This window comes from Labrus mixtus, chromosome 11 (assembly GCF_963584025.1).
Source record: "Labrus mixtus chromosome 11, fLabMix1.1, whole genome shotgun sequence".
Classification (NCBI taxonomy): Eukaryota; Metazoa; Chordata; class Actinopteri; order Labriformes; family Labridae; genus Labrus; species Labrus mixtus.
In genome coordinates this window covers 23,202,829-23,224,074 of record NC_083622.1, presented here as the reverse complement: position 1 = coordinate 23,224,074, position 21,246 = coordinate 23,202,829, and the positions used below count along the sequence as shown (strand labels likewise).

The 21,246-nt window shown below is 39.7% G+C and overlaps 1 protein-coding gene across 1 annotated transcript in view; it reads right to left on the bottom strand.

Moving 5' to 3' along the window:
* Positions 1-536: 536 nt before the first annotated feature.
* cdkal1 (CDK5 regulatory subunit associated protein 1-like 1) overlaps positions 537-21,246 on the bottom strand; it is a 231,364-nt gene continuing 210,654 nt past the window's right edge. The window contains exons 13-15 of the mRNA XM_061050985.1: positions 18,623-18,706; positions 14,316-14,480; positions 537-2,063 (exon numbers count right to left, since the gene is read on the bottom strand). Of these exons, the coding sequence (XP_060906968.1) occupies positions 1,902-2,063; positions 14,316-14,480; positions 18,623-18,706 (411 nt within the window). The 3' untranslated portion in view covers positions 537-1,901. The remainder of the gene's footprint in view (positions 2,064-14,315; positions 14,481-18,622; positions 18,707-21,246) is intronic.

The following is a 21,246-nucleotide window of genomic DNA, read 5'->3' as shown; positions in this document are numbered from 1 at the left end:
ACACACACACACACACACACACACACACACACACACACACAGATGCACATGCTGGCTTTCTGCTAAATTAAGCATTGGAAGAAACTACAGACACGACATCAGACAGCGCAGGCATGTACAGACACACAAACACACACATACACCATCCTTTCTGACACAGAAACGCTCACAAACAAGCTGAGAGACACTTGTGTCTGGGAATATATGCAGGGCATGTTTATGCTCACACACACACACACACACACATAAAAAATGCAGACATACTGACAGAGACACATGTACCATGCGACACATAAATTGGGGCTTGCATTATTAACTGTTGGAGTTTTCAGAGCACATGTTGGGAGTGTTGTACCTCAAAGCAGAAAGAGATTTGTGAGAATCCCAGGAAGACTCTGTGCATGACAACATCGGCGCAATAATGAACGTTGTGCAGAGGTAAGGGATTCTCCCCCGTTAATCCTCTTGGAGTTTTAGAAAAATGTAAACTTCAGAAGTAAATAACTGAACTTAAATGAATAAATGAGACTTAAGCCTTTTCACTTGTGACCAGCTGATTTGATCCTTTAATAATTGTCTTGGATGGTTAAAACAATGCATGTAAAGAAAAACAAAAACATTATGTGATGTCTCGATAAAGATTCAGATTTAGGTCCACATTTCAACTGAGTTGTTGTCATAAAGGTTAAAAATCACCTGATTTACAGAAACAAACTTCAGGATGGTTTGGATATTCTATCATTTTTCTCCCCCCACAAATGTTTATTATTTGTAATTTGACTTATTTGTACTATTGAACCTTGTACTGTACTACTACTTATAATACTTGTTCTCCACCATAACAGTAAAAAAAAGGCTTTTTTAATGTTTCGAGCTACACAGCAAAATGCACTCACCATTATTGAATTTGGGTGGTTACAGACATGGACATCAGCTACACACGGCCACAGGAGAGGAAGAAATCATGGAACAAGCCTTAAACACAACTTAAATTGAAGGTTATCTTATGGGTTGTGTGGTATTTCTTGTGGACTGATGGGTTTATAATGACACACCATCAGAAGTCATTACGGTCCACCTGTCCAACGGAGAGGGATGTTTAAACTATTAAGTAGAGTAAATGAACATAAAAATATATTCCAATTCACTTTCATGTAGGAGCCAAAAACCATCAAATGAACCATAAAAACACATGCAAACCACTAAAAAACACACATGTACTGAAGATGTGACAATAGATTCTTCTTGTCCCCTGTTGAAAAATAAATATATTCAAATGAAAGTCACAGATCCCCTTTAATCAGAGTATTATACACATTATTTCTCCCTTCCACAGAATAAAATATCAGACACTGTAAAGTAAGACACAAGTCAATCCATCCAAAAAAGAGGGTGAACCTGTATAACAGAGAACATTCAGAAATCTAGATGCTCAGTATCGCAGAATTGACAACAGATGACTGACGGTTTAATTCTCAGATTGTGTTTAGGTACAGATGAACAAAAAGTGTTCAGCTGGTTGTGTTGTTCTTATTCTATATTAAAAATAGCTGCAGAGACCCTCCCCAAAACAATGATCCAAACACTTGTCGTCAACTAGTTTGTTAACGATGTCAGGCTGCAGCCATCAGTGAACAAGAGACAAAGCAAAACATGGCAATTTCTGACTTTTTTTTTGAGAAAAACTAAAAAATTCTTAAGAAAATATGAATAATCCTTGACTTCAAGTTACACTAGCCTCATCTTTCTTTTTTCTTTGGGTTTTATTTTAAACTGAAGAGTACGTAGAGTAGTTTACAGGGGATCAAACAAGGCTGTTTGATTACTGGATTCACCACCTTCTGACACACTGTGCGAGATATCATTGTCCTCTTCTCTTTCCTCCTTTCAGATTTACAGAGTCAGTACAGTTTCTCTACAACGAAGGCCAAGATAGCTGCAGCCAGAGCCAGTCCGATTCCAAGTTTCTTCAGGACTTCCCTGTCCAGACTGTATGAGCCGATCAGCAAGACGGACGAAGAAGGCAAAGAGGCAGAACCGTGGACGCCATTGGCCATCTGCTCCTGTCGGTGGAAACACACAGAACGACAACAACATCAGACAGAGATATCATGTTTTGGTGTCCTTGATCTGTTTGTATGTGAACACTTGAATAACAATCCAAATCTAACTTTTTGAGGTGAAGCCTGCTGACTGCTCACCTCTGTAAAGAAATAAGTGTTCCTGAATCTACCACAGTCTTTGGGATTCAAACAGTCTTTGATTGTTTACTGATATGAGCAGGGAGACACCCTGCTCATTAGAAAAAAGCTAAATATGTTTAAAAATCATTTATAATTGTGGCATTGAGCACTTACTGCAGATTGTGACTTGACATCTTTTGCTGATTCAGAAAGACAGCTATGTAAAGGAATATAGATCCACTTAGGGAGCGTAAAGTACTCAGAAAGACTGATTAGATCCTCCCTCTATCTCCATATAGGAGTCAAGTGTGGACTATATAGTTTTATTATGAGAATTTTAATATCTCTGGTGATCATTTGTGAATATCCCTGCTTGGGGACACAGATGGTTTCATCTCAGAGCGTACGTCATGTCCATATTTCATAATTAGGGGATCATCTTAAGATTAAATCAACTGGCCACAGTCACAAATCAAACAGCCAAGCTTGACGGCACAGTGGTCAGTGATCCAACACTTCAAATGTCTGTAATCACAGAGTTCTGTTCAGTCTTAATGTGTTGGACTATTAAGAAGACATTCAGCACTGGAGGGATTTGACAGTGAAAGATGGGAGAGAGCAATGCAGAAAGGAATGAAGCGGGAGAAAAAAAGATCAATTTCCAGAAGGGCATAAGGAAGGAGAACCGATTCTGACCGTATTCTTATTTTTCTTAAATAAAATATCCGGGGTTTAGTTTGCCACATAAATGACTCTTGTCTAGGATCTTCATCAAATGGCCATTGATGTGAGGGGGTTCATAAGTACCCGTCATGGGTCATTTCTGCTGATCATTACTAACATTTTCAACTGCTGCTAGATATTAGGATCCATTGATACTTGGGTGGTGCTCACAATTTGGAGAGCATGAGGGAATCCCAGGATTCTATGAACTCTGCCTTCCTGTCTCTAGCCTGCTCTTCCCTTGCCCAGATTGATTTGCAAATAATAGGTACAATAATAATCAAATTTTAAAAGAGCTGATTATTTTGATATTTTGAAGAAAGCATTCATAAAAGCACCCATTTGCTTATGCAAATGAATGCATTTCAATTAAGATGCCATTATCTCTGTGCAAAGCACTTAATGCAGTTTTGTCGTGATCCAATTATTACAGAGTGCTGTCTATTGAATCAAGCCCCTGTTGATGAAGCTGCATTGTAATGTCGTTATGTAGGTAGAGAAGCTTGGAGAGAGACAACATAAGAGTTAGCTTACAATGTTAGCACAGCCAACAACTCTGGAGTACAACTGAGTTTGTCCCTTAGTATAACAATGTTTTCATGTTGTTTGCTACAGCAAATGAACAAACACACAACTATGTCCATACCTTAGCATCATTAAATCTTATGGTTTGTTTGTCTGACATGGCACCAACAATTAAACACATTAAAAGTAGGTATGAGCATGTGATGCTGCCTGTTAAAAGCAGCGTTGATGATGGAAACGTTAAAAATTCACAGGCCATTTTCCAGTTCTCTCTAGTGTTAACATACTTCTATATTAATTTTCCCCCTCATCGATCATAACTCTGTTTGATAACACATTCATGTAGTTGTATAATCATGTCTGAGAGTGGAGACTTTAGACTGATTGCTGTCTGCTAGATAAATAATCCGGCACACCATCTGGCTGCTTTAAACATATCAGTTAATAAAAACAACACTTGTCAACATCTCTGGTTGAAGAAGAAACTGATCTGGATGACCTTGTAGCAGTTCATTCACGTCTCCTCCTGCCTGACAGTAGGTAAAATTCCTTATCACACCACCAAAGATCGATTATGCATGGCAGTATTGAGGAATTGATCAGTGGCTTTTTAGAATAACCTTAAACTACGTTCAGCAGGGTTAACTTGAAGAGCGTGTTCTTTAGTATTGAAGTAGAATGATTCCTCTTACTCTCTCTCCCCTTCTTCTATCCTACACCATCCACTCAAGCATCTTCATCAACACTTAGTTGACCGCTACCAAGATGGGCATTAGGTTAAAATACCGTGGCTGCACGCTGATCTACTGGGTTAGTAAAAAATGTTTTGGTATAAACTTGTTTAGAACCAAACATTTTTTTTTTTACAAGGCCCATGTCAAAAAAAAAGAAGGAAAGGGGACTCTATTTACCGTTATCAATACCTGCCAGTGAATGTTATCCATTAGTTTGCTATCTGACCTGTTAAAACTTGAAAGTTTCTATATAAATAAAAAGTCTCAGTTTCAGTTGCAGATAACTTTCATCATGACTACAGAGCTCTGGACCTCTGAACTAAGAGTAAAAGAATGATCGGTATAAAGAGTGTGAACACCTGTCTCAATTAGCATCATGAATTTGTCAGTAACAGTAACGCCTACACGTGTTGCATGCGCATGGCGGTGTGTACAAGCAGCTGCATAGTCTCTGTCCTCTGCCTCCCTTTCCTCCACATTACTCCCTCTCCCCCGACCTCTCTGATGGCTGTGAATGCTACCTTGCCCCCCACTCTTCTCCTCACTGTTGTGGCTGAATGAGATCCTCTGTTAGAGCACACAACGGGAGATGGATACTATGACCGTCAACGCCTCGTGACACATCCACACTGTAAGTCACTAACAGTAACTTCTGACAATAGTTGGAGGGAGGATGAGTTACAGAAGGTCTAGCTGACGTTGTCCACATTTGTTTAATGATAGGAGCATTGTTGGGCTGCATAATGGAGAAACTGATACACTGTGTTGTTGCTGTGTTTGATGTCTGCATGACGTCCCTGTCATAGTGCATATGTTACTTGACCCTTAGGCCTTTTAGCTGTAAAACTGTTATCATTACAAATACAGCTATATCTGTCATGGGTTCAAGTTTGGTTAGCTGGTTTTGATAATTAACTAACTCATTAAAAGATGAGAGAACAGAAAGTGATAATGTTTTCCATCATTCATAACTTGAACTGAATGAGAAAGACTCCCTGCTAACAGAAATACTCCCTGCCTATTTGAGGAAGAAAAATACCTGAATTACTAAAGAATGAAACCTGAGACAAAAGAGGAGGCAGAATAAGAGCAAAGAGAAAAAAGTTGAGCGGCAAAAGCATTATCCTTCTGTGTGCTGACAGGCCAAGTATACTACCTTCTTCTCCATCTATTTATCTGCCTCTCTGCAGGTGTCTTCTAACAACGGGGTGTCAGAAGAGAGACTGAATAGTACAGTCGAAAATCTATTACTAGTTGGGAGGATAAGTGAAAATCCAAGTGCCAGTAGGTGCGTGTCAGCACAGTGGGAGGGAAGGGGAGAAAAGTGGAGCGAAGTGCAAAACTGAGAAGAAATGAGGAGACGAAGGAGCGGGAGAAAGGGGGCAGGAAAAGATGAGGGATGTGGTTTTCAATGATAGTTCGCCACCTGCTAGCTGGCATGCTGAGTTAGTGCACATGTGTGTGAGAAAGAAGGAGCATGAGCATTGGCATTTGTGATTAAGTGTGTGTGTATGAGTAGGCCTGTGGTGGATAATGTCTCTCTCTCGGCTCACAGCGGTACAACAGAGCAGAATAATCCTACTTAAAAATCATCTAACACTACAGCAGGGCTACAGACTGCCTAACACAGCAAGACACTTTTCCCTCAAGGTCCCGGACTCTGTGTCTTCAAATCTCTGGCTCCAATTCCACACGTGCACCCTTTTTTCCCGGAAAAAAAAAAAAATCTGCCGCGGTGTCTGTTGCAGCCTCCGCCAACACACTGCCATATTCACACAAAGACACACAGACCACATCACGAGAGCCAGCAAGCACAATGCACAGTGGTCACATTTCTCACATGATCCTCACCAGCTGTCAGTGTCACTCTAGACGCACAGAACCAATGGAAGTGGTTTGTGAGTGTGTGTGTATGTGTGTGTGTGTGTGTGTGTGTGTGTGTGTGTGTGTGTGTGTGTGTGTGTGTGTGTGTGTGTGTGTGTGTGTGCGTGTGTGAGTGAGTGAGTAAACAGATACTGTAACAGGCTCCTTAGTCACGGGTGATTTGACAAAGCCGCAGTGACACAATGAGCTGCAGCTATTTACAACTGGACAGAGGGACGAGGGAGTAATTAAAGTGGTTCCGAGCACTATTTCTGATGAATAACATCTTTGTTTGAACTCTGTCACTGACTCATCCGCAGCTCTGATCATAAAATGTGTTGGGATTGGTTTGTTAAAAAAGAAAATGCAAAAAAAAAGAAGACAAAATAAAGGAAAGAAGCACTGTGGGGATCTTGAGTCATGCTCTCCTTCTGTCTTCCTTTTTCTCCTCTGTCATCTACAATATCTCTCATCACTGCACTGTACGGTGAAACCCTCTGACACAACAATGTTTGGGCGTACGGGTTTAACTGTTGTCACTTCACACACACTAACAGCACATCCTAATACAAACATATTGTCAAGTTACGCCTCTTGACAGGACCACATGTATGCATACACGTTGACTGTAAATACCTGGGCCAGTCGAGTCACTAGTCATATGTTTACTTTGGCAAACATCACTTTATATCACAGCAAACATTACTTTAAAACTGTTATCATCTTTATTATCTTGGGCTCAATTATAGCCTGAATGTTATATCAACCATCAATGATGATGTGTAGTGTGTGCAGGCCATTTTTTTTCCAACAGTCAACCAAACCAATGCATCTGCCTAATAAACACAGTGGAATTGGGAATCTATGTCCTCAGTATATCCACCAAAAAACATCAGAAAGTGAGAAACCTCTCCTGTGCTGGAGGTATATGTTTACTCACTGACTGTAATGTTACAGTGAACTATCCAGTCAGTAGTCAGTAAAACTGTTGCCCTTACCTAATACTTCTTTGACCCAACAACTTTTTTTAATGTATTCTTTTTTCCATTACAGTTTTAGGGGTAATACAAACATAACCACATACAGTACATGCATTACGCGACATTGACCTGCCATTCTCTGACAGTCCATCAAAGAATATACTTCCTGATCCATTCCAAAAGGTTCAGTATGAACACTAAAACAATTAACCAAGTTCCAGCAATGCGCTTTACAGGACTTCCTCACAGGATTATAAAAAGGCCATAAAAGTGTTACACAAATCACTGGGAGGGACCCACCTTCACTTCTTGTGAAAACATTAGTAAAGACAAAAGGTCCCTGTTTTATAAAAATGGTATGGCTTGTATGCTTTCTTTGGATTTTACTGATCTTTTAACACGAGCTATAAGGCTGCAGACTAGCTATTGTACCAACACACACAGGACTACCTGTTAATGTGGCACTCGAGTGTACAGTTTCTCTTTACAAAAAGAGAAGCTGTCTCGTGTTACCTCAGCCATGTTGGATGTCTGCCTTTGAGCAAAATAACTGAAAATACCTGAGGTGATTGTTAAACAAATAAGAACATATATAAGATTTAATTGCATGGTACTACATTATTATAATAAGTATCTGGTTGTTTAAAGCACTTAAACAGAACATTTGTAATAGTCATTACAGGTTATGTGCCTCTGGTGATAAACTCCCATAGTGTTTCCCTGAGCCCATAATGAGGGCAGATTATGTTCCTCAGGTGGACTGCAACACTCAAACAACTTTAGGTAGCAAAGTCCTGTTTACCCTTTACATTACTATGAAATCATTAGCAAGATGAAAGACGCATGTAAAATGAACAGCCAACATTTAACTGCTGACTGCCACAGTCACTGACCCATTAATTAGATGTGGAGGTTTTAGTGAACTACAACTCGGATTGAACTTTCAGGAGGAGTTGCGAGCCTCTTTCAATGACACATCATTGCAGGAAAATGTAGCAATAGTCAAACCAAACTATCATGTATCTTTGAACAGTACGTGTAGTAGTCATAACTACCTAAATGAAAAAAAGAAACAATGATTAACCTCTACAACTTCTGACTAAAGGCTTTAAGAATAGCTATTTTCTGTGGGGCTTTTTTTCTACTAATCAGTTACATTTGTTATAACAAATTTAGGTGCTGATTAGTATTTGAACAAAAATCTAGCTATAATTCTGTCAACACAGGATGTTGAGCTTCAAAAGAGGATCTGAGGACACTGTGAGTCATCTGCTGTATAATTTCACTAAAGAGTTGTTTACAAGGCCAATAGTGGGGAATTCTTATTTCACCATAAAATGGGTAAAAAAACATTCTAACTCAACTTTTTTCCACAACAGTTGTGGTCTAAGTGATTTGTTATTTGCATCTCCCATCTGTTGTAAAAAAAAAGAAAAAAAAAAAAAAAAGAATAAACAGATTAAACAGCGGTGATTTAATACCCTCTGGCATTTCAAATAAACAAAAAAGAATGAGGCTGCATAATGCTATTTGACAGCATGGTACGAAAAACTGAAAATAGATATGAGTGATATTTTGATGGCTTAACATTTATCCCTTTGTTACTGTGACTTTGGTTCTTCCAGTATACACAAAGCACAGGCCATGTAATACAATTTGACATGCTAAATAAAATGCTTAAAATAGCTACGCCTGCTGTTTGTAAACAAAGTCATGCAAAGGCCAAGCGGAACCTCTTGACATTTGAGATAAAAAAAAAAAGGTAAAAGTATATTGTAGAGGATTAAATGTATCCCAGGGATAAAAGACAGCTTAATCTTTGATTTCTGTTATTTTCCTGACAATACATGTGTGAGTAAAGCAACATCAAAGTAACAATCCACAACAGTTACATGTCGACATAGAAGCAGTTCAATTGTTTGGGGCGAAATGCAGATTTTTATTCTCGTGTTATGCCTGTGCTTGTCTTTGTCTGTGTTGGGCACTTGAGTTGTCTACATGATGATCATGAATCATAGAGCCTGTGGGCAGGAGGAGACAATCACACCAGGGGGCCTGTGCATCGGTGTTGATGTATACATGAATGTGTGTGTACAAGGATCTTGAGTGTGTGTGTGTGTGTGTGTGTGTGTGTGTGTGTGTGTGTGTGTGTGTGTATAAGCCACTTTTTACTGATAAACCTGTAGAACATTTGTGTTTGGCTGTGTCTGTTCACTAAGCATTATGATGCAAAATACCAGCAATCCCACCCACTCATTTTGTAAATTTGCCACCATAAATCGAGAGCATATATTCGGCATCCATACATACCAAAGACAAAAATAAAAACACACAACACATGGGATGAAGGTTAAAGGAAGAAAACTGTGAGAAATAGCTTGAAAAAAAACAAAAAAAAACCTCAACAGTGGCTGGGACAACCACGAATACCAGATAAAGAGGAAAATAGAAAGAAGATCCAGAGAATGACCATCTCAAATTTTAAATTTTTTTTTGTCAATTTGTGGTCATGGAGGGACACATTTCTGTCTCTGCCAGCGTCTCTCTCTTTCCTCTTCTGTCTTTCATACAAGCTGTCAATTTGTTGTCTTGTGGATGGAGCAGAGCTGTTTGCTTCTCTCTCTACTATTCTCTCGATCTCCTTGAGAAAGTATGCTGTGAAAAGAGCTGATTATTGGATGGCACTCAAGCTGCTTTTCTGTCTCCTGATCTTTCCGTCTACCTCGCTCTCACTCTCCCTCTTACATTCTTGCTTCATTTCTTTGGCCTCTCACTCACTGTGCCCCTCCTCTTCTATCATTTAATTTCATCTGAGGATGACGACTGGTGAAGATACTTTCTCGTTTTCTTTCCTTCAGCATGCTGTTGAGTGCTTTCTCTGCTATTGTGTCTCACTAAAAAGACTCATTACTGTCCTTCCCTTTCTGCGGGAGAGTGCTGTTTCTATGAATGAAGGGGCTGACAGGCGGAGAGAAAGAGAGCGAGAGACTAAAAGGGATGCAGAGGGAACACAGGAGAAGACTTCGATGTCAATAAAAGCAAAATTTCTATAAACCTTGGTCTTGTTTCATGGAATAAAATGGCAAAACATCAAAGCCTTTTAATGAACATGTCACATTGCACAAATTAATCAGGGACGGGAGGAATAATGAAGGTAAAATTGAGATTCTGACTTGAAAAATAGAAACAATGAGAGAATGGAAAGGAGATTAATTATTGAAATAAAAAATGTTACTAATGCATCGTCCATACCCCCTAATTTCTAATCAGGGTGAGTGGGAATGGGTTTGTGACAATGGTTCCTGTTGCATTCAGGAGTTGTCATAAAGAGACATCAGTATTAAATGTAATGTGTTTCATTAGCTGAAAACTCCACAGGAATTTAAAATCTCTTAATCATACGTTCATCTTCAGATTAATAAGTAAAGAAATTACTGTTAGTTCCAGCCTTAAATAAAAACTTACTTGGTAGTGAACATCATCAACCATCAAGGAATTCACAAGATAAATGGAAACCAAAACTTCCAATTGAGTAAATCAAAATTTGAAGTTGGGTTAGGTTTAAACTGCAGGACCTAGCAGTGAATTGATGGGCTGAATATAGACAAAGAGCAGTTTGCCATTGGATCACTGAATCCATCCTCACTGCTCATCCATCCATCCATAATTCCTACACCTGTCCATATATTCACACACCCATGCATGTGTTCATCTGCTCATCCATCAGTTGAGTGTATATAAGCCATCACGCCTCATGTCCATAACTATCTGTCCACTCTCAGGTCAATCCATCCACACAAGCTTTTACATGCCACCACTCTATATATTCATCCATCTTCCCATCCGGCCATTTTGCTTTATTACAACACACATTGGTATGGATGCTGGCTGCTGTGCAATCATCTCTCCCTCTATCTGTGAAATGATACATCTCTCACTTTGTTCCCCTTTCCACAAATGGATAGTACAGACCTTTAGTGGGTTCCTCTGCCTATCCAATCACCCACTTATCAACCACTCTTTCTTTTTCTCACTTTCTCTCACAACCCTCCTTTGCATCTAAGATGAAAGGACACAGCCTAGACTCCAACCGTCTATCAGCCACACAGTTATCACGGACCTCATCACAGTCTTTCTCTCCTCCCACTCCGTTATTCTTCTGGTTTTCTCTCCCTCTCGGACAAAAGCCTGTAATTATAGACCCTGCCGCAAGACATGGGGGTGAGCATCTATCTGGCTTTTCTTAATCACTCATTCATCTCACACACACACACACATTCAGCTCAGTGTGTGGTGGACTCACGCTGACACTCATAGAAAAAAGATGGTCTTCAAAAATGTATAGACCCGCCACCAGCATGTGAGCAGAAGTGCATATCCTTATACTCCCTCTGTGTGTATTTGTGAGACTGCACTGAATGCATGTGTCCATGTATACGGTCATTCTCCTATTCACATACAACAATAATAGTGACACACTGATGCCAAGGACATCACATATAACACTAATGGTATATTTACCAGAGGCCTGTGCTGTAACTATGGCTGCATGTGCAGCTTGCATATACAGCTGTTTCCAAACCATTAGGTCACTTATCTATTAGCACAGTTTTACAGTGCTGCTCTTCTGCAATCAAGAGGTGACAATGCCGATCATATGACGGGATCACAGATCATCTACATATGGATAAACCTCCCTCCATTTAGATAATCCATTCAACCTCTATCTCCATCCGCCTTGTTGTCTTAAACTTATTGCTAATTTTTCAACCAGCCTACACTAACTTTACATCAAACAACCATCATCTATTAAAAGATGCTATTATACCAATACTGGTGAGAGTACTGGTGAGCCTCTAATAATGTGGCATTATTGAGTATGTCGATCAAAGCAGATGCAATGACTCATTAGCTCACAAAAATATAACTCTTTTCAGGTCAATTTTTTTTTTTTTTTTTTTTTTACAAATTTCAATAACACACAACGACGGTGCTAGCAGAAAATGTCATGTTAGACAAAGCAAACAAGATATTGCAATCACTGTTTTTCCACCAATGTTAAGTACAGTATATTTTCTCTGTCCCACTGATGTCAGAGGGGTATCCAATATTAACCAATACCCAAGCCCATGGATCAAAATTGGTATCTGGAAAGTTTAAAGTTTAGAGCATTGGAACATCCTCAGTCAAATTTCTACATGCTGAAGATGAACTTACACAGGTTGATGCAAAAATGCTAATGTGTATTTTTTTTTCATCTCATTCTTAACAAAGGGAGTCTCTGTGCACACAACCTACAGTTCTCTATGTTAGAAGCAGAATTTATGGAGGAATTGAGGACATTTTTCTTGAAACTCCTGACATACATTTACAGTAAACTGATGACTGAAACTATTTGGAATCCTTGAAAACCTGGAAAAATGCATTTATATTATGAGGCCCTGTAGAGAGTGTGTTAGAAACTAGGTGTTTCTAGACGTACAAAGTAGTTTGCTTTCTCTGACACGTTATGACTGTGTTTGATCTGTATTAGAGATGTAAAGTGTTATAACATGATTATAAGATTAAATAAAGGCTCTGGTATGATGTGTAAGATTTTCAGAGTGCTGAAAGAAGGTGGGTGTTTGGGAAAGTAATCAGGGAAAATTTAACCCTATCCGGGTTGCTGGATGGCCTGTACACTTTATAAGGCAACAAGTTTTTCAAGGTCCAGTCGCTACATCTGAACTTTTCCTGCTAAGTAAAGTAATGTATCGCTTGGCCTGCTCTGAAACATTTCTCTTTCATTCTTTTTTTTATCTAATTCCCTGCCATCCATTTCTCTCTCTCTCTGCTTGCTTTCCCCTCCATCAGCGTCGCCCTCTCTCTCATGTCTCTGTCTGTTCCTTGGGTCCCCTCCCTCTCTGTCTGGCAGTAAAGGCTGATGGAGTGTGAAATTAGAAAGTGTATCATATTCTGCTCTGTGGCTCCATGTCCTGAGCTATAAGCTACAGCTAGTCAGAGTGAAAAATAACATGCAGTGAAACAGATACATTAACATGCTGTTTGTGTGTGCCTCTGTGCATGTATCACGCATATATGAGTGCGTGTGTGTATGTGTGTGTGATTATGTGTGTGTGTGTGGTTTAAAAAGCAAGACAAAGGACAGTTTAGCCAGCCACAGCTTATCTTAAATTACTTATCTCACGCCTGCTACACTGGTTCTTTCCCACAAACTGCAGAAGCGAGCGTGGATTAAATGTGTGGACCAACACACACACACACACACACACACACACACACACACACACACACACACACACACACACACACACACACACACACACACACACACACACACACACACACACACACACACACACACACACACACACACACACACACACACACACACACACACACACACTCTAACTGTGTGTTGTACAACTGGGATATTGTTGATATGGAAGGAACACACATGAAGCGCAGATGCAGGATAGATTCTTTCATTCATTAACTAAAGAAATCTTAGAGTATGAATTCACGTGCCTGAATCAACCCATGCACTGAACACAGAAAATGACTCAATGTTGACTTGCAACAAATTGACACAAGTGTCAACTCATTGGTACACAGCCATAGATGCAAAACAAATTCTGCAAGAAACTTCAACAAAGTTAATACTAATATAAAAAAAATGTGATTTAGTGCTACTTCCAAAGTTTTTCTCCAGTGTTGACACAAGTCAAAGCAAAACATTTCAACACTGACATGGATATTGTTAATGCACCGTTATCTCCACTTTGTAAAACAAGCTAGCAAACTTTGAAAAGTGAGTGCCAGTGTGTTATTGAGCCCCCTCGTTACTTCTGATTTGATTTAAGAGAAGAAGTTTAAAATGCATCTCAAGCCAAAGACATATTCCCGTGCACATGCTGACTCTTACTGTGACTGACTGTGTGAAGTATTTCTGATAGAATATTTTAATACAAATAAAAATTAAAACAAAGAAAGAAAGAAATAGTCCCTAAACTTACAAACTTTTATTCTTATCAATACCTTTTAAATGTTTAAAGTAGTATAAATAGTCATCACTTCTGAATTGGGTTGGGAACCCGCGGGTCGCTGGTTCAAGTCCGGGTACTGACCACAGTATGGTCTGGTTGAACTGGCTCAGGAACCCTTTTGTCTGACATCTGTCCATTAGTTCATGAACATAGGATCATGTTTGTGCTTCTTTGTGTGTGTAGCAAGTTCAAAAAACATTTTGTGATTGGATAGCATTAACTTCTGTCTGCATGCAGGTGGGCATGTGTTTGTGTGTTTACCTGCATCAGGCCGGACACCTCCCCTTTCTGAAGTGGTGCAGCGATGGAGGGAGTGAACAGCTTACTGTCCTCTACTAGTCGTCCTTTCAGGAAGTGTTTTCCTGCCTCATAGATGTCCACTTCAATCATCTTTCCTTTGAACTCAGCCATCTTGGGAACCAGCACCTGTAAATCAGAAGACGTAAACTCCCTTAAAACAAACGCTTAATTCTATTTGGAAATTCACTTATTGTAGCAATGACTATGGAATTCACCTTTACTTAAAAAAAAAAAAACCCTGGTCAATAAATCATGGCAAACCACTGAGGTACAGGAAAAAAACGATTGTGTTGTTAAGTGACTGACAGTTAGTGACCAGAGACAAAAACTTGCATCTTGCTGTGTTTCACCTTAGAATGCAGAGCTGTATATTGATTCAGCCCACCAAACAACCAACCCCTCTGCATGTCTCTCCACATCTGTCAATTACATTCTCAATTAACCGCTGATCAAAAGTGTTTTCCCCAATGCCCCGCTACATTATTATTTAGCGAGTCCCTGCCTGCGAACAAAAAAACACAGGGCTGAGTGTTTTCAATTCCATTTATGAAAGCCCTCAAGGTCAAAAACTACGGCAACAGCTGTGAGATAAACCAGAGGGATTTTCTGGTTTGTCTTATTATTTCACCATGGCAACTATAAATCTCGGCTGATCACAGCAGGGGGGAAGAGAAAACAAAGAGTTATAATTACGGCTTAGTGTGAAATGGAATTTGTTCTTAATGACTTAGCCCTGTAAATAAAGATCGTATGCAAATGCTTTTCCTTTCAAACCATTTTTCAAACTAACCAGAAAGTTTAAAGATGACGTATTCTGCTCTTTTAAAAGTTCAGATTTACTGCTTTTCTTCAATACTTCTTCTGGTACACACTAATAGAAAAATGGGTGTTTTGACTGTTGTTGGCTTTAAAACTTCAGTCATAACAGCTTGTGTGATTGATTATACAAGTAAGCATTAAGGAAGGGGGTTTTTCTGTACAAATCATGTTGATCTTTTTCCACTTCTGAAGAAAAAAGGGTCCCTCTGTATGAGTAACCATCTTAGGATTTGTAAAGAAATCTTAACATTTAGAATTTTAAATGTTACCCTGAGTATTTATATAAACATATTACTGCTGAATATTTGTGGAAAATGTCAAAACAATACATTCACTTTCCTTTTGATTTGGTTTTCAAATCATCAAACAGCTTTAAAGACAATGGTTCTCTTAAACCACTAGTGATGATGATGATGTGATCATTTTTCAAACTATGTTTTTTCTCTGCCTCTTACATGTTTCAGACCAAAGGAAAGGATCAGCAGCAGAACCCTAACCTTGGACCTGCTGGGGAATCAGTGTCTTGCCTAAATACACTTCAGCAGGGTGGATCCGTGCTGACTCAGATCATGTGGTGGTCTGTCTAACCATTACAGGGCTCTGCAGGGCTAAGCCACTGACTGGGCAGAGGAAAGCACGTGAACTGGTGGAGGGAGTGTTACTGCTGTGATGGCAGGAGTGAGCCTGGCTCTATGTTAATCTGTCATTCCTTATCCAGCTGGTCAAATACGATTGGAGATGGAGAACAGGCCAGACAAACACACACAGTCACATATACACACACACACACACACACACACACACACACACACAGAGCGAGCGCCACACCTGCCTAATCATCACACCTGCTGCTTGACACTTCGACCACTGTGAGGGTGTGTGTGTGTATGTGCATGAGAGGAGATTGAGACCATGCCAGGAGCAGAGAGGTAAAACAGCACGGGTGTGGGGGAGGTAGGTGAGTGAGTGTGTGTGTGTGTGTGTGTGTGTGTGTGTGTGTGTGTGTGCAGGTGAGGGTCATTCGAGGCCCATTACAGGGTGATTAAATGATGAAAGAGCTCGTCCGATTTCATTGGAAAACCCCCCTCCTACTTCCTCACTCATCTACTAACAGATGCACACACACACACACACACTCACAGGTGGGCTGGGTGCCTATTATACCCGTCAGGATAGATATCAATCTGATGGTGTAAAACGGAAACTAGGCCATTTGTTCACACTCTTCTCTATCTTACCCTTCGCTTTCCTCCACCCACACAACCATACACCCTCCCCGCTCTCCATCTTTTTTCTCTTCTTTGCACCAACTACTCATCTTGACCCCCAATTTTTCTCTCCCTTAACCATCATTTCTACTAAAACTGCACATCTTAATGATTTGCTTTTTAATTTCTTTGTATTTTCTCTGCATTCTTTATTTTAAACATGTCATTATCTAGAGGGATGTACAGTAAGCGGGGTGAGCTGTGGCTCAGTAGGTAGTCGTCGCCTCTACCTCTAAGAGATATGTTTGGGCCTGTTTTGGAAAAGTAAATGTACTGCAGACATGTAGTACACAGGATTCGATAATGTATCCCCCCAGAGGGACACATTCAGGAACATATTGGTGCATAGTGTTTTATGTTTTTTTCAAGTCAGAGATTGATTTAGGAGTTCAGGCTAAATACTTAATATCCTCTACCCCCCAAAAATGGGACCAGGAGAACATCAAACATGTCAGAGGCCTCTCGAGTACAGTGAACTTATACTCATGACATATATGCCTGCATATGAACAAATGCACACATGCATGGAGGAGTATGCTCAACATGCGCATGAACCGAGTGACACTGGTAACTTCAGTTTATAGCCTGCAGAAGGAGGTGCAAAGGGGGAGGAGAGGAGGGGAGGAGAGGAGAGGAAAGTGGAAGGGAAGAAAAAATATTACCAGCCCCTGCCCTCCCTGCTAATAAAAAGCATAACTTCAAACATGTTTCTGATGATGGTTAAAGCAGGGGGAAATTGATTTATTTGAAGATGTTTTAAAGTGAATTTTTCACAGGTTGAGAGAGGGTCTTTGAAGCCATGGGGATGTGCGTGTCTGTATGTGTGTGTGTGTGTGTGTGTGTGTGTGTGTATTTAGGATGGAATGTTCATGTCTTTAGGGTTGACCTTAATGTTAGTACAGTTAAAAAAGGAAAAAAGTAGTGCCGCTATCAGCTGCAAAACGCTCTCATAACCACTGCAGGCAGTGTGTGTGTGTGTGTGTATTTGTGGGTATGTGTGATATTATAGCTAACCTACTTTAGTCAATACAAGCTTAAGCTTGTGACACCTGCTGAGAGTACTCCTGTGACATGAAAAGCGCAGCTTCTGATCTGATTTACTAAGTGTGAAAATGAGGAAGGGTTGGATTAGCTTCATTTACGGAAATGTTTCATCAAATGCAGATTAATTTGCAGCTTTTCTGCTCTATGTTGTTTGATGGTGGAATGAGTGGGAGGTCAACAAAATTATTTCGGGATTCATACAGTGCATAGTGTCAACAAACCTACATTGAGTTCAATAAGAGCCAATGGAACTTGACATCATTATAAGGGTTGGTGAACAAATGTAGGTTAACAAGAAACTATGCTGATATCTCTTAAATTAAATTATATATTTACACTTGGTGAGTAAATATGGTAAATTGTAAATGGACTTCAGCGTGTGTAGGGCTTTTCTAATCTTCTCACAACTCAAAGCACTTTTACACCACAGGTCACACCTACCCACTCATACACTGATGGCAGGGGTTGCTATGTAAAGTGTCAGAAGTAACTCATCCCAGTCAGAATCAGAAACATTTATAAGTTGCTGAAGAAGCAGCAGGAGCAGCTTGGGGTTAAGTGACTTGCCCAAGGAAACATCGGACATGCAGGAGCTGGGGATTGAACTCCCGACCTTACGATTGAGAGGCGTCCGTCTCTCCCACTGATCCACAGCCGCCCCTCATATACAACACAAGGATCTAGAGAATACCTGATCACATGAATGCCTGAATGAATACAACTTTAGTTTACTTGAAGGGCCTGTGTACCCACGAAAAGCCGAGTCAGACAACCGTCAACTCCGCAATTGTTGTTGATAAAGCTGATATCAGAAGTCCCGCCCATTCTTGATTTTGATTGGTTGGTGAGGGAAAAGTTTAACTATCTCAGACAGAGGGCTGTGATGGCAGCATCAAAAACAACTGACGCAGAGGACATTTTAGCGTTATGGGCTCTGAACTACATTGGTTTTATATTGAAAATGAGCGCTGCCAGCACACAAAAAAACCTCTCTGTTGACACAGGCCTTCAAGTTCTTTTGTCAAAGGTTGAATTTGAATGAACTAGCCTGGACCTAAGGTCAAAATGAAGATTTGAGAAACAGGTAGACTCTAAGGAGGATGTTTTTGAGTCTTTATAAACTGACATTCATCTTACCTGCTCGTAGAACTTGTTGTGCGCCACATAGTATTGAGTGTCGAATGACTCCTCTGTCACCAGCACATGTTGCCTCTCTCCCACCTGCACAAGAGTGAGAGAGTGAGAGAGTGTGAGAGAGAGAGAGAGAGAGAGAGAGAGAGAGAGAGAGATGATGGAATTTTCTTCGACAACATCTTTTTATTTTAATTATGACATTAAACACAGGAACAGACTTTATATAGATCAATTGATTTTACATAATAAAGTCCATCTTCAACGCAGATATTGAAAGTCAAAAATCTGTTGGCTCGGGGTTATTTGCTCAAACTCATCCTACAGAATAACAGGCCTTTTTGGGCTTGATTTCATTGAACATGAAACAGAAATTGCATCCACCAAAGTGCTTTGATATTTGTATAAGTACACACATCTTTCATTCTTATCTTACCTACGAACAGTCTATTTTCACGTACTTCTACTGTTCATATATGAGCATGAGGCTGATGTTTTTGTCACACAGGTCATGTATAAGTGCAGTGTTTTATTTCAACAACAAGCGAGCTGCTTCAGTCACACAATATGTTTCTATTCATCAAGAGTCCAATTCAATCAAAGTTTTGCATTTCAATGGTTTTTTTTTTTTCCATGTTTTCTGTGAGTGCATTTCTCCATTTAATTACAATCTCAAGGTTCCAGAGACACTGCATTGCCAGCGCTTTGGCTGAGAGGATAGTGAGCATTATTAAACTCAGGTCCTTAGAAAAGAAGAAAACCGAATAAAAGGGGAGAGAGAAATCACAAGGCTGTACAGGATACAATTCAAATGCTCGTGAAAAAACGGTCTATTCAGGACATCAGAATCAAATAGTACAACAAGGCCTCCAAGTAAAGAACATGAGTATGGGATGAAATTACAAAGTTACAAAGTATGGGATGATATTACAAAGTAATTTTTTGGTTGAAGAATGTTGTTTCATTAAAAGTGAAAGAATACAAAACAACTACAGATGTCCTGCAAGCATGAATAAAACCCACTTCATGTCTAAGAGAAAGTTAGATTTTTTTTCTTCTTCCCCAGAGATACCGTTTAAATGATTTCTGATTAATATTTTACTTTATGGACACATCCACACTCACATTATTTCTCCTTCCATTGAAGTAGTTTGTCTTTTTTAGCCAGTATAGTTATCTGAAACAGTGCCCTAGATGAAAATACATCCCATTCATTTTTACTCCTCACTTATTAAACATGTCAATGTCCTTCTCATGCGAGGAACTACAACTAGTTTAAATCCCAGCATGCAATTCAGGAAACAATAAAACACAGTACGAACTACCTGAGTTTGAAAAAGAGCAACACATAGATTATTTGTTGGGAAAAGTTTTCTGTGGGCTCCATGGGCGGCATTTGCATTTGAACTGTGAGCCCTGCATTGTAAAACTGTGCTGACTGATCATTTCCTTCGCAGTGTGTCAAAGCCTCAGAAGCTCCGGCTCTAACGCTTTGCTCAGGGTGCTTCCATTTTTGCAGAAACCCATCTACTCTGCTCTTTTTCTTCCCTCCTTCCCGTTCTCCTCCTTTCTTATCCTCCTGCTTCCATCCCTCTCTACTATCTCTGGGCACTTTCTTTGTTGTTCATACCTGTCTTCCTTCACATTAATTTTACTGTGTGTGTGTGTGTGTGTGTGTGTGTGTGTGTGTGTGTACATGTGTGTTACGACACAGAAAGCACCTGCACAGGCTTGCTGACAGACTTAAAGAGAGACCAAATAAATCACTGCTTCCTGCAAACAGGGCAATTTTCTGAGAAAAAAAGGTGAAAAAAATGTTCTTTGAACATTATCACTTGGTGTTGAACATGTGATCGGAGCCTTTTGTTTGCTCCAATGGACTGAAGACAGATGTCTCTATGTGAGCCTTAAAACCTCCCATGTAAAAATTACTATTCCCATGGTGTTGCAAATGCCTCCTATACACTGTACATACAGAATTATCTATATAACATGTCTGTTTAAGTGCTGGGGACTTTTTTGGGGAGTTGTTCATATTTCCCCATGTTGATGGACACATCACTTTGGAAAAACATATTCACCAGCTAAGTTTCCCATCAATATGATCAATATGCAGAGCATCATTGATGGAGATTGTTTTGCCGTTATTTCTCACTATTATCCTGTGGACCACGGGACAGATGCTAACAGAAGGCTTCTGAGTGATGTGAATTTGTATGAACCTGCTTCCCCCAATACATAAACCAAATCTTATTAAAACCAGAAGCATTGATCTGGGATTAAGGTATATCCTAATGTTTTGATTGAATTGGACTAAAAGGATGATCATGCATAAATATAGCCCAGCAGGAAATATGACAGATGTGAACATGTTGTTAAATCAGTAAATAAAAATAAAACAAGTTACACCACACCATGAGTTATGTGTATATGCATGCATGAAATGTGTTGGTCTTTGCTTGTACTGCTGCTGCTTTTTATTTGCATATGAGTGTGTGATAGTTTGTATTTAGATTTGAATTCACTCAATCCGTAACAGACGTCACAGGATACCAAACAAGGCGTGTATGTGCATGTCTTTGCACACTGAGATGTGTATTTACTTCAGCATCCAGAGAATAACATCCCAT